The sequence below is a fragment of the Callospermophilus lateralis genome, chromosome 2 (assembly GCF_048772815.1).
Source record: "Callospermophilus lateralis isolate mCalLat2 chromosome 2, mCalLat2.hap1, whole genome shotgun sequence".
Taxonomy (NCBI): Eukaryota; Metazoa; Chordata; class Mammalia; order Rodentia; family Sciuridae; genus Callospermophilus; species Callospermophilus lateralis.
In genome coordinates this window covers 169,698,480-169,712,723 of record NC_135306.1, presented here as the reverse complement: position 1 = coordinate 169,712,723, position 14,244 = coordinate 169,698,480, and the positions used below count along the sequence as shown (strand labels likewise).

General features: G+C 46.3%; 1 protein-coding gene across 1 annotated transcript in view; it reads right to left on the bottom strand.

Annotated features, from left to right (window-relative positions):
- Positions 1–14,244, bottom strand: part of Slc6a5 (solute carrier family 6 member 5) — a 47,589-nt gene that overhangs the window by 13,339 nt on the left and 20,006 nt on the right. Inside the window, exons 8-12 of the mRNA XM_076842594.2 lie at positions 10,125–10,259; positions 8,325–8,428; positions 6,284–6,408; positions 1,437–1,549; positions 612–743 (exon numbers count right to left, since the gene is read on the bottom strand). Of these exons, the coding sequence (XP_076698709.1) occupies positions 612–743; positions 1,437–1,549; positions 6,284–6,408; positions 8,325–8,428; positions 10,125–10,259 (609 nt within the window). The remainder of the gene's footprint in view (positions 1–611; positions 744–1,436; positions 1,550–6,283; positions 6,409–8,324; positions 8,429–10,124; positions 10,260–14,244) is intronic.

Below are 14,244 nucleotides of genomic sequence, written 5' to 3'. Positions count from 1 at the left end.
CTTCCTTTTTGGCTTTAAGCAATCCATGATCATTTCCACCAGTGTATCTGCGTTTGATTGACCTTCATACAACCTTTGGATATCTCTGAGCTGTCCTCACACAGCCCCATGTGTCTCTGCCTTACTTTTCAAGTCTCCCTATAATCGATGAGGCTTAGAGGCCATCTCATTTCAATCCATCATTTTGTACATAAACTAAGGCCCAGATTAGTGACTTGCTCAAGGTCACAGAGACAACAGGAGCAGTGTAGATACTACGGGAGCTCATGTCCAATTTACCAAGACATTCAGGACTAGAGGAAGCTTGTGTGATGAGTAACAACTTGGAAATGTATCTGGTTGGTAAATTGCAATTCGAATTTTTTAAGTTTTCCATCTTAAATGGGACACACCTGTCTTGTTGGCTCAGGAAGGCTACATCTTAATTACAAAATGCCAGAAGCACCATCAGTAGCCAAGATGGCATATTTTCCTCTCTACTCAGAATTCCTAATGGGCTGGTGCCCTCTACATGAAAATGGCAGTGATTCAGCTATGGTTGTGAGAATTAAGGGTGAAGGGAACGAGAGTCGCCTGGGCCACCCCAGACCTGTGTCCAGCAGGCCTCTTACCTGGGTGATCATGGGAAAGCCCATGATGAAGAAACAAATGCAGCAGCCCAGAGTGAAGACCGGCTTGTGTGTGCGCAGGTACTTGGGGAACTCATCCGAGATGGAGGTCACTATGGTCTCGATGGTGGCAAACTGCAGCAGTGTCGGGAAACAGTATCTGAGTCAAACTTTCCCACTCGGAAGGCCCTCAAAAGCCGTTTGCGTGTCTCCCCAGGGAAATCTGGGCTAGGTTTGGTTTTTAGGATGGTATTCTTTTGATGGGTCTAAAAGGGCCCAGCTCACATAGCCGGCTGGGAGAATTTGAGCAGGATATGAGCTTTAGAAACTGTACTTTCAAGCCCCTGGAGAATACACTCATATTCATTCATCAGGTCACTTTAAGCTTCATTTTGTATTCATGAGATGTAAATTCCTCTCCTCCAGTTACCTTGCATTTGATCTTCTATTTGAGGAAAAACCCTCTTTGCACCAACCACTGAACTTTAAGCACCTGTCAGCATGATTTGCAGTATTCTCAGCCCCACAGCAATTTCCCTAAAATTCACTTTATAATATTCTCCCTTATCCAGCCCCATGGAATTTACTTCAGGAAAATGATGCCAAGACAGGATACATGCAGGTTAAAACTTAGCATGGAGAACCAGGAGAGGGAAGGAAGGGAGAGATGACTCCTCTGCCCAAAACTGCCAAGTAATCCTGAGCCCTGGACGGGCACCTCACCTTCACTCAGGGGAAGCCTTCAGTCACCCCTAAGTCTACCTCTTTACTGCAGGAAAGAGGGTCTTCAAGGAACCTGGGACAGGGGCAGAAGGGGAAAGGGCTCACCATGGTGTCAAGTCCGAGAGTGAGGAGCATCAGGAAAAAGATGATGGCCCAGAACGGAGAGAGGGGCAGCCTGGTTAAGGCTTCGGGGTAAACCACAAATGCGATGCCTGGCCCTGGGAGGAACGAGACAGATGATTGCAGGCCTGCTCAGCTCCAGGTCCCTCTTTCCAGAGCCTTCTGACCACTAAGACCCTGAATTCTTCCTCATTCTGTGCTGAGTCCACTGTTTTTATTTTTTACTCATCTCCACCAGCTTCTCCAATTAGGCCAGGCTGTCTTCCATGCAAATAACATATGAAACTACATTTCTGTTGGATTATTATGTTTTATTGAGTATAATAATTACCCTCTAAAAAGTGGTTCTCAGTCAGAGATGATATTGCCCCCCACCACCAAGAGATATTTGGCAATGTGTGAAGACATTTCTGATTCTCACAACTGTAGTGGATTAGTATGGTTGCCAGCGTCTAGTGGGTACAGCCAGGGATACAACTAGACACCCTTCAATGCACAGCCAGTCTCCCTCCAACAAAGGATTGCCCAACCCCAGTGTCAACAGTACTGACGTAGAGATCCCCGCTCCAAAGGCTAGGACATCACCAGAATGACATATCTCCCCATTTAGCTATACTCCCTCCTACTCAGTTCTCCAACAGAAACCACTCCCATAAAACATGAATCTCTCCACCACCTTTAGGATCTTGCCCTACTTGGTAAAGTTGGGACTATGTTAGTCCACCCGTAATTCCTTAAGAAGAGGGACAGTGAAGCATGGCGTGGGTTGAATTGGTCCCTAAAGGTCAGGCAGACCTGATCCACATCCAGACTCTACCACTTATCAGCTGTGCAACCCTAGGTCAGTTACTTAATTGCCAGAAGCCATAAATTTACTCATCTGTAAAATGGGAATAACAGTAGTATCTCAACTCAATCAACAATGTTGTTATGAAGAGCACATTTTAAAGTGCAGGTGATACGCTGAGTGCGGTACCCCTGCACATCATCAAAGTTCACATAATATTAGCTTTTATTAGGAAGACAATGAACTTGGCAATTAGAGGTTCTGATTCAGAGCTTCCTAAGAATCCCACAGGCTGCCCCGCTGGGGAGCTGTCCAACTTAGAGTTTTCTCAGCTGCTGTAAAGCTCTGTGGCCATCCCCTCCTGCTTTGTGGTCTCACTGGAAAGATCATCATGACCAACCATAGCCATAACATGACAGGTGTGTGTTTCTTTGTAAGTAGAAAGCGAAATGACATGGGCAGAGACTAGTTAACACCAGTGCTGGATAATCCACTGCCAGCCCATATCTGGAAACCAGAAACCCCAGCATCTGCAGTTTTTTATAACTCAAGCATAATGGCATTTTTTAAAAAACTGAAATTTATCAGGTTATTAGTTCCTAATGTTGCCTAGGGCCTCAGGACATTTGAAATATAAAGACTCAAATGCCTAAAATACCCCTGCTTTATGCATTTAGTGAACAGACTGTACGGCCAGACTCTAAAGGCTCCCTATGTGAACCATAAAAGAAAAGTCTGTATTAAACTACAGTTCAAAATAGGTCTCACATGCAGAACAAGGAAGCCAGCACAGTGCTCTGACGACAGTCAGTCCCATAAAGCTGACAAGGTCTTAAATGGCCACTGCCACAGGACCTCAGCAGGACACTTAAACAGGATTCAACCCTTTGGGGTGTTACTACTTCCCAGGGGGGATTGGTTTCAAAATATTAGGCCTGCTTCAATTTCAGCTGTCTCCCTAAAGGACTCAAATGAAGGTTCTTTTTTTCAAGCTACATTAAAGCAAACTTCACTTACCCATGTTGCCTGGGGAGTGGAATCATCTAGAAAATAATACTGTTTTTTAATAGCCATGGTACCACAGGTGAGTCACTTGACCTCTCTGGACAAACCTGAGTTTCCTTCTCAAGCAATGAAGATAACAGTAGCCCCTACCCTTGTAGTGCTCTGTGAGAATGAAATCTGTCAATATAAGCAAATGGCATGGAGCATGCCTGGACATAGCAGGAATGCAGGAAACATAGACCTTTATCACTCTTCCCGTCACAGGAGATGAATAGAGTTCTGCATCCCGGTAACTTTCTGGGGACAGGGCCTCTGGAAATGGCACAGTGAGAGCCTCCCTTACTGCAGAGCACCCCTGAAGACAAAGCATGGGTCTCTGGCCAAAGCAATACCTGCAGACCCGCAGCACAGCATGGGTGGCCACTCAGCTGTGACACTTATCTCAAATGGGATGAGTTCTCTGAGAACACATCACCTGCACCCTGTGCCTGGGGGCAGGAGGATTGGAATGCAGGGCATGTACATGTGGTTGGATGAAGGTGGAATCAGTCTTGAGGGGGTTTGATTTGATCTCTGAACTATTAGGATGTGCCTAGTCTGGTTTATCGGGAGTTACCACCAATCAATATTTGGGAATTCTAAATAAAATTGTGTTTGTCTGCTCGAGTTGTACCCAGTCTTTCTGCTTGTTGGATAAGCATCTTTGTAGAGCTTCGGATTCATTTCAGAAAATGAATCACTGCTCCATAGGCAGCAATACAGATGGGCAGGAGATGGCTCTCAAAGGGCAGTCTCCTCTGGAGTGTTCATTTCTGGAGTAGACCCCTGGGAAGACTCCCTTCCCTATGCCTGTCATAAAAGTAGAGCACATTTGGTATCATCACCAATACCACCTTCAGTCCCCCACCCCAAATTCTGATGTGGTCAAGATTTGGGGTCATAATTTTGAAAGAAACACTATTCTGAGCCAGAATAGTGTTCCGTCATTAAGGAGAACCTGTTTTTGACTAAAGACCAAAGCTTAGTTACCAACGTTGGTTTAACAAAAATATCCTGAATGTCTACAGGTGAATAGTGTTGCATATTACAATATGGATGAAATTCAAGGCAAGTCTGATCCCAAGTATCTGACCTGGATTCTGCAGAACCTTCTTTATACCAGAGGTAATAAGCTTGTAAAGTACACATAAGAATATATGCAAGTTCAGGTGAGCAGAAATAGCTACCCTAAGGGATCTAGGGGACAGTCCCATGGACCACTGCTTTCTCTCCTTTGGGGAAGGAAGCCCACTGTTTCTGGACCAAAGACCAAGTATCAGTGCCACAGGCTAGAACCTTCTAGATGTGCTCTTCTCCCTGTTAGATCAGAGGAATACTGAAAAATACTGGAAAGGGAAAATTCCAGAAACACAGACAATTGTCTGCTGTTCTTCACACAGAGAATAAGCAAAATTCTATTGGAATTTGAGCCACATGTTCAACCCAGATTCCTTTCTGAGGGCAGGAAAGAGCTCAAAACTGTTAACTTATGTGGCCTGCATCTCAAAAAAAATCACTATTTCTGGCAGCTTGGCCATTTGTTCCCAACAAGCTCAGTATTGTCACAAAAAAAAAAAAAAAAAATAGCAAGATGCCTCAGATAAGTGCTAGAAAGTGGGGCACATGCATCTGCTTCAGCAACTCTGCCTGGAGGAAATGAGGTTACAGGACAGCTGGGGGTGGCTCAGACACTCCTGAGGACAGAGCCTTCTCACCTCCTTCCTCTCTCTGCCTCACAAGGTGTTTGTGAATTCTCAACCAGGAAAAAGCATTTGCTGAGCTCCCAGGGCCCCTCTAATTTAGCGCACTGCTGCAGAACCAAACATCCCTCCAGGGAGAGCAAGTACACGCCCCCCCCCCCTAACAGTGCTATTGAGCCGCTCTTTAACTCTTTGAGACTCTGTCAGCACAAATTAAAGCCACAATTAATTATCCTCAAGGAACCAGAAGAAATCGATCAGCCCACCCAAAAGGTGACATTTCTAGAGCTTCCTTCTCTCCTCTAATGACATCCCAGCCATTATGTGAGAACAGCAATGAGGTCCTTATAGAAAAGATGACTGCTAGACTATCCTGGCACAGATTCACCTCTGGGATGGCCGGGGAGCCAGGAACGTGCCCCATAGTACCTGACACAACCCCTCCACACTGAGGCACCTCACAAGTGCCTAATTAGTAAGACCACAGTGACAAGCAATAACCACAGTGAAATCCCTCCATGCCCCAAACCCTCTAAATACCCAGACCCTTTATTGAGAGCCAGAGTAGGTGGAAAACAAAGAGTTAAATAAAAATCTTCAATGCTCTCTCTGTAAATGAGATTCTAGAAATATGGATTAAATAAGATAAAAGTGAAAGCTGTAAACTTGAAAGCACCATATAAATGTTAGCCATGAATACAAGCATCACTTGGGTAGAGAGAACAATTATTCCACAGCCCCCCCCCCCACCCTCCCACCAGCCACCATCATCCAACCTTTCCACTCACTGGGGAAAATAAAAGAGCAGGTCTGCATTGCTAACTAAGCAGAAGGCCTCGAGAATACATCTGACCTAACCATCGGGAAAGTGCTTTGTAAGGAAAAGGCTCCTCGGAAGCCAGTGCTCATTAAGTGTTCATGCCTGGTTCCCACACAGCCCTCTGAGAGGAATGTCATCCTGCGGCAGGCTGTGGCCACATCAGCTCCAGGGGCACTGATTTGCTTAATGAGTCCTCTACTCGTACCTAACTGGTATGACAGGTAGAGAGACCTTACTCACTCAGGCTGGGTGGCGTTAAGAGAAGGAAGGGAAGACGGAGGAGAGGGGAAAGGAAATGAGGCTTTTTAAAGCCATCTCTCTGGTTAGAGACAGGTCAACTCATGCTGCTGTGGGCTTCCCCCTGAAGCCTGTCTTGGTCCCTCTGTTAGAGGCGCACTCAGGCTCCCCACCCTCCACCTGTTCCAGAAAGTCAGGTGACCCCCGAACCTCCCTGCCACAGCAGGGGACCAAGTCCCCATACCTTGGTCGGCCACATTCTCAATGTTGACTTTGCGTTCATTGGCCATGAAGCCAATAACGGAGAAGATGACGAAGCCGGCAAAGATGCTTGTGGCACTGTTGGTGCAGGTTACAATTAGAGTGTCCCTGGAAGGGAAAGACCAGCATTTGCCATTAAGTGAGTGGGAAGGACAAATGCATAACAGGTGTTGGGTGCATGTGGTATGTGTGTGCATGTTTCCATTTTTTAAGGGGCCAGAAGATTCAGTATCTGGTGGGGGAGGGCTTACTCTCAGCTCCAGATATGCTATCTCGGTTCCCTGATGAACCCTCACCAGACACTGAATGTTCTGGCACCTTAATCTTGAACCTCTCTCCAATCCTACTTACCACATACCCCTCTCCCACTCAATTCCTACTCATTTCTACCTTAGACTGCTTCTGCACTTGGAAATTGTACCCCCTCGCCCTTTGCACCTGCTGAAATTCAGCCCAGTATAAATCTCACCTCACAAGGCTGTGCCAGACCATGCAGGCCCCAAAACAGCTGTCATCTTTTCCTGTAGTTTCAGAGATGCTTAAGGAAAGTTTAACCAGTGAGTTAATGGATTCCTATGGCAGATGCTATGGACTAAAACTATCCATCCAACCATGAGCCTGAGCTCACCACACGTGGTTGCCAGCATTGCTTTATGCATGACCTAAAATGTGTGGGGGCAGCTACATACAAATGGGAGCAGAACTGCACCCTCCAAGGACCAGGTGACCAGAGGTGTTTAAGCCACTCTAATATGAGCAGCACTCATACGGCTCATCACCATCCTCTATTCCCAAAGTTGTGCTATAAGGTGCTTGAGACATTGAAAGCTGAGTCTAAGTGCCAGAGGTCTCCTAGTTCCTATTGTTATGCATGGCTATGCACCCTGCTGAATACCCCTTCTTTTTTTTTTTATTGGTTGTTCAAAACATTACAAAGCTCATGACATATCATCTTTCATACATTTGATTCAAGTGGGTTATGAACTCCCATTTTTACCCCAAATACAAGTTGCAGAATCACATCAGTTACACATCCACATTTTTACATAATGCCATATTAGTGACTGTTGTATTCTGCTACCTTTAATCAACTAAATTTGCATTCCATGAACGTGTTGAGTCTAGTGAGTGTGTCTGACAATCTGAACCTGAAACCATACCCATGATCTTACACCTCTTCACCTTGATCCTAAGCTTTGTGAAGACTGGGACATTTTGAATCTTTCTGTCTCTTTCTTGGTTCATAAAGTACCTCGTATAGTATTTTTTAAATAATTTATAAAATACCTCATAAAATATTTATTAAATAAAATAAATAAATATTTCACGAACATATCATGGAAAATTTCAAAATATTTCATAAAATATCTCATGCAGTATTTTTAAAGTAATAATAAACAATACTTTCATTTATTGAGCACCAACTATTGGCAAAATATTGCTCTGAGGGCTTTGCATACAACATCTCTTACCCCTCAACAAAATATTATCCTGTGTGTTATGTAGATAAGAAACAGATGCTCCAAGACCAACGCATCTATTCTTGTCTGGGAGGTTTACAAAATGGTGGATTCATAGTCAAGTGCACTCTGACTTCCAAGGTGATCTTTCTAGTGTACCATCCCGTCTTTCCTGTGGAGAGTCTCTAAAAAAATATTTGTCAAGTGACGGATGACCATACTTAGTAGGTGGTCGATTACTATTTGATATTATGTGGATAGTAATTCACAAATGACCATCAGGGGATGCAGCAGGCTGCATGGCCATCTCCAGAGGGGCTCAATCCCATCCTCTAAAGAGCCACTGAGCCACCAACATGTGTCAGAGTCAGCAGTGCAAGGTGGGGTCCGGAAGTTGGCAGCCAGGCTTGGCAGGTGGCTTCTCCTAGGCCAGAGGCAAATCTAGAGATCTGTACATCAGGTAAGGTGTGAGGGTGTGGTATCAAATACCTGATAACTCAGTTGTTCCACCCCAACCCTATTTTTCACTCACCAGCTCTGGCTCTTGGGAGGGCCTCCACTTACCTGTAGCAATTGTTATGGAATTTGTTATAAGAAGAAAGAGTGATCAGACCTCCCCATGCGGCAGATAAAGAGAAGAAAATCTGAGTGGCAGCATCTTTCCACACCTGGAAGGCCAAAGGAGAGAAGAGTCAAGGTCACCAAAGGAGACTGGCTTTGGGGAAGGGGCCATCTTACATGCCCAATGGCACATCATCTTCCCAGGGAAAAGGCAGACAAGGCAAGATGACATTGGACACCAACATAAATGAGAAATACATCTCATTTGTGCCAGTAAATTACCTGAGAGATTTTTAACTCCCTCTAATCAAAAGGGAGGAACTTGATAAGCCGTATGCACATTTCATGCTCATATTTCCTACCACATAAACCCGGACGTAAGGGGAGAGCCCTTTCTTTAGAAGAATAATTTACAACCGCAAAATATAGTCATAAAAAGCCTTTTAAGTTGATATTACTATGGATTACAACAACTGCTATTAAAAACCTGAAATTCTATGACCGCCGGTGGTAGTAAAGAAAACCTGGTGCCACAAGAGAGTGGACCTCACAGTGCCCCATCCTTCCTGAGCTTGGCTGATGCCACATCTTGGTTCTGTTAGGTAATTCCTCTTGATTGTCTTCATAAAACTCCAGGTCACTCAAGAGTTCAAGCTACAGCCTTATGTGATTTATATGGTAGATTTCCTATCATCTGTGTAAATTAAATTCTGTTTTTAAATTGTGCTTATCAGCACAAAGAAAGTTCAAGTGCGTGCTGGCAAAGTCTGCCCCTGCCTCAACATTCACTCCTTGATGTCCTCCTAGAAGCAAAGCTACGATTTGACTTAAGGGCAGCTATATGTCCAGCTTCCCCATCTAGGGGAAGAAAATAACATGACTTTGTTTCTGGCCAAATGTCCGAAAGTAAATTGTTATGTTGGACTTCTGGGGCTTCTCCTCTTTAAAAAAGGAGGGCGCTTTTCTCTACCCTTACCCTTTGCCTGGAATGCTGTTACGATGACTGGAGCTCTAGCAGCTATATGGATGCTGATCATTGAGGATGGTGGGGCAGAAAGAGAGGAACCCAGTCTCTGATGACACCAGGGGTCACTCAGTGGACCCTTGACCATCGCCATAGTGCATGAGGGACAAATAAATCATATCTTGTTTAAACTGATATCAGATGGAGATTTTTCTGTTATGTGCAGCCAAATTCCACCCTAGCTATGTGTTTTTTAACATACTCTGAAAAAGCTGAGCTCTCTTTAAGGTGAGAAAAATTCACCTCTCATTAAACAATCACCCCCTCATCTGTGGCTTTGGGGACTGTGAATTTTGAGTAAGATGTGCCTGTACTGAATACGCAAAGGGAAAGGTCAAGCATGTACGCGTCTTCTGTGTGTGTACAAGGAGTATTCAAATGTGTCTGTGGCTTTTAAAGCAACAGAACTGCTTGCAGGGTACCTAAGCGCTATTATATTCCAACCAGCAAAACCATATGCACTATGATTCATAACGGGTAAGTTGTGTGAGGTGGCCCAGAGCTACCAAAGGGATTTCATTCTTAATCATCAGCCTTTGTGACTTCTCCAGCTATAGGACAACTCTTCCAGGAATCTGAAAACCCTCAGCTACCCACTTCTCATTAAATATTTCCTGAGCACATAACGTGCCAAGATTATCGGGGGCTTGTAGAAGCAGACAGTGAGATTCCCTGTGGGAAGAGACCTGACCCCTTCTGCCAAACCACCATCCCAGGGAGACCCATCCCTGAAGGCTCCCCCCACCCAGGGTCCACTATAAATGAAACAGTGAGCCCACCGTGGCATCTGTGAGTTTCTCCCACTTGGGTGTGATGAAGTACCAGATCCCAGCTCCAGCTCCAGGCAGGGTGACTCCTCGGATGAGGAGGATCACCAGCACAACGTAGGGGAATGTGGCCGTGAAGTACACCACCTGGAAGAGCCACGGGCAGAGGGGCGGAATGAGCACAACTGCAGCAGACTGTCACCCGGGCACACGGGCCTGCCGTGAGTTCTCCCCAGACTCTGCCAGGGCTGGGGGCACAGGGAGAGGACGAGGACCAAAGGTGAGTCAGAGAGGGCCAGAAATACAGCCTCCAGAACACCCAAGGCTGCGAGGTGTGTCAGCCTGGAGTCAGAGGGCTGGGGGGGGGGGAGGAGAGATGTCACTCTGTCCAGCCTCTGAGTGGACAACTCCCTGAGGAACCTCAAGGGGAAGGCTTTATAACCTCCCTTCCCCAAACTCCCACCCCACTGCCTGGTGAAGGCCCTCAACTCCCCCATTAGAGATCAATGTTCCCCCTGCTCCCCACTTTGGTACCGGGGACTGAACTTAGGGATGCTTTGTCACTGAAGGACATCCCCAGTTCTTTTTATTTTCATTTTTTTTTTTAATTTTAAAACAGAGTCTTGCTAAGTTGCTGAGGCTGGCCTTGAATTTGTGATTTGCCTGCCTCAGCCTCCCAAGTAGCTAGGATTGCAGGCATGTGCCACCAATCCCAGGAAGAGGAATTTTTTTAGCTTAGGCCTCTATCCTTGCCTATGCAGATACTTTACCTGTGGCAGCCAAGTGAGGTAAAAAGACCACGAGGCCTTAGATTTAGACACATTTGATTCAGGTGAAATTGAACCTCTAGTACTAAGTAATTATATGACATTGGACAAGTTACAGAGTTCTCTGAATCTTAGTTTCTGGGGTCAAAAGCACCTTTATTACAAATAACTGTGAGGATTAAATGAGCTAATTAAATGCCTGGACAGCAGTTGGCATTTACCTGATCTATAACAAACGGACAGTCACCAGATATGGTGAAGTTCAACAGGCATTTGTTGAGGGCCTCCTACCCACTGGCTAGCATGTCAGGCATTTGTTGCCTAAAGATGAAGAGGCTTACAATATAGAAGACCTAGAGACAAGGTCTGAATAACAGGCAAAGCAGTTACACGCAGGACACTGCAGAAGTCCAGGGAACGGCACTGTGTCCAGCCTGGGAGTTTCTAGAAGATTTCTGAAGATGACTCTGAACTGGATCTTAGAAGATGAGTGTGACTTCAAGGTAGGAAAGCAAGGTCGGAAGCTGAAGGGAGAAAGTGGGCAAGGCAGGTGTGAGAGGGCAAAGCACTACTCACTCTTAGAAGAGCATAAAGTTGGGGCTGAGAGTGGAGAGAGGGGAGGCTAGTGACACTGGAGACAAGCACACTGTGGGTGTCCCAGAGTACAATGGTGGGTTCTGGAAGTGGGGGACAAGAGTCAACAAGCATTGGGAGGTAATATCAGCAGAACTTAGGGACTGGTTGGATGGGGAGGTGTTGGAGGTACTTTCCTTCCTTACCTGTCAATCAAGCCTCAGGGTAAGGAAAGGGCTTGGGATCAAGATGGTAGATGGGGAAGAGAGAAGACTGTATTAGCTCAGGTTCTAGGGTCACGTGGGCCTGACTCCACCACTTATAATCTGAGTCACCTTGAAAAGTGACTTAAGCTCTCTGAGTCTCAGTGTTCACACTGCAAGGTGGTGTTCTCAGTATGCTCCTCACAGGGCCACTAAAAGAGGATATTGGAACAATCTATACAAAGAGTACGGACCTGGAGCACTAGAAACAAAAGTGCCACTTCAGAGCCTGGCCTAGAACTCACCAGTTCTAAATTTAACAACACCAAGAACCCTTAGCTCACAAGCAGGATATCCCAAAAATGTATCATAAGATGCTTGGTGGAATGAGAGCCCACAAAAGTCCTCTCTTACCCATGGCTGGGCGTTATAGCTGAGGGAGTACTGTTGGCTTAGAGCCATCTCCTTTCCTCTGCATCTTCCATCCTGGAAGTGTTCCATCTAACTAGAACACTGGCCCCTGTGAGTGGGAGCAGAATTCTTGACACACACTGGCTATATAGACTCTAGTACCTGGCTGGGGGCTTCAGCCTGGCAGCTGGGGAAAGGAACATGGATTTCAAGGGATGAGGATTAATATGGAAACTTCAGAAGAGATGGATTGAGAAAGGTTAGATCCTGGGGTCATTTCCTTTATTTAAATAAACAAACAAATATATGAATACATAGGACAGGTAATATGAGCCATGCACAGTTACGCATCTGGGACATATCAGTAAACAAAGCAGGTGATACATCTATTGGGGGAAAAACAGAGCAGGAAAAGGAGACAGGCATACTGGGTGAATGGTTAGGAAAATGGCCATATTAAAATGGGTGGCCACAGGCTGGGGATAGAGGGCAATGACAGAGCACTTTCCTGACATATGTGAGGTCCTGGGTTCCAATACCACCAGCAAAATGAAATGGGTAGCCAGGGAAGGCCTCATTGAGAAGTGAATGTGAGCCAACCAGGTGTCTGGGAGAGCATGCTAGATAGGGGAAAGAGCTGGAATAATGGTCCTAAGAAGGGCAGATGTGTGCCCTATAAGGATATCAAGGAGGCTGGCCTGGAACAAGAGAGGAGTAGGGGAGAGGAAGCCTGCAGTCAAGGCAGAGAGGAGCAGGTCGCACAGAGCCAGATGAGCCGTTAAGGACTCTGGTTTTCACTTTGTGGGAGAAGGAAGGCTGCAGCAGGGGTTTGGGCAGATTAGTAACATGATGTCATATTTTAACAGTGTCACCTTCTGCAGGTACTGCCAGGAGCAAGGGAGGGGCAATAACAGGAGGAAACCTGTCAGCAAACCAAGCCAGGAATGGTGGTGGCTCCCCCAGGATATCAGTAGAGCCGATAAGAAACCATCAGACTGGACGTGATTTCAAGGAGAGCCAAGAGAATGTCCTATATATCTAATGTGAGAAAAAGAAGAGTCAAGGATGACTCCAAGGTGTGTGGTCTCAGCAAATGAAATGGGGAAGTTACTTTTGATGCTGAACCCAGTTACTCAAGGCCAACCTCTTACTTTCTAGCTGCAGACCCAGGGACAGGCTGGCCTCTTCACCTCTCCACTGCCACCACCAGGACAGGATGCCTCTTCCCTGCCCCCCAGGATAGCAGTCTCACAGTGCTAGGGATTGTGGGCAAGAGACAGCAACCAGCTCCCTCCTATTCCTGCACACCTGCTCCTCTCTTCCCCTTCAAGGGTGAGAGAAAGTGAAACCTCTGTGCCCAGAGATGTTACAAAACCCAAGGACATCTGACATCTCAGGAGAAAATCGCCCCACCCTGGGCTGGCGCAACCTCACTCTCAGCTGTGAGACGGGACTAGAGGGAGGAGAAGCCACCAACCAGGGATGGCCTTTACCAGTCTGACTTCCAACATCACCCCAAGACAACAGTGGCAGGGGACGCTGCAACTGAGGAGCCTGCAGGGGGAAACGCCAAGACTCCTCCCAGCCTAACCAGCTGAGAGCTATTCCCATTTGACTGTTGACAAGGTTCAGACACCGCCCGCCACGCCTGGAGTTCTGCCTATGGACCAGATATATTGGTCCCATTTTGCAGAAAAGAATACCTCTCAGGTCTTGGTGACTGAGAGGGCTGACAGATTGGTTTATAAATCCTGAGGATGCCTCAAATGCAAGAGAGGTGTCCACGGAAGCTTCGTGCCCAGTTCATTCCCCGTGTTGGGGAAACGTGAGAAGGTAACTATTTCAGCATGTACTGTCAGAGGAATTAAACTTGAACAATAATGAATTATACTTGGCAGGAGAGACTGACTAGTTGGTCTCAGTCTGTCGGCCTGAATCCTTGAGGCAGCCTCCTCACCACAGGGTCCCTGAACAGGTGGTAGGGCCGCACGAGCTAATTAGGTGAGCTTTGCTCTGTTGCCATAACTTTCAGGAAGAGCAGCCCCTGCAGTCAGATGGGCTGTGCTTGACCTTCAGGCTGCCTGCTGGTCGCCCCTGTCTCTAGAGCTCCAGCTGCTCAAAGGCTTTGGTCTCAGAAGAAGCAACCAACCATTATTGTCTCCTCAGGTCCTAAATAAG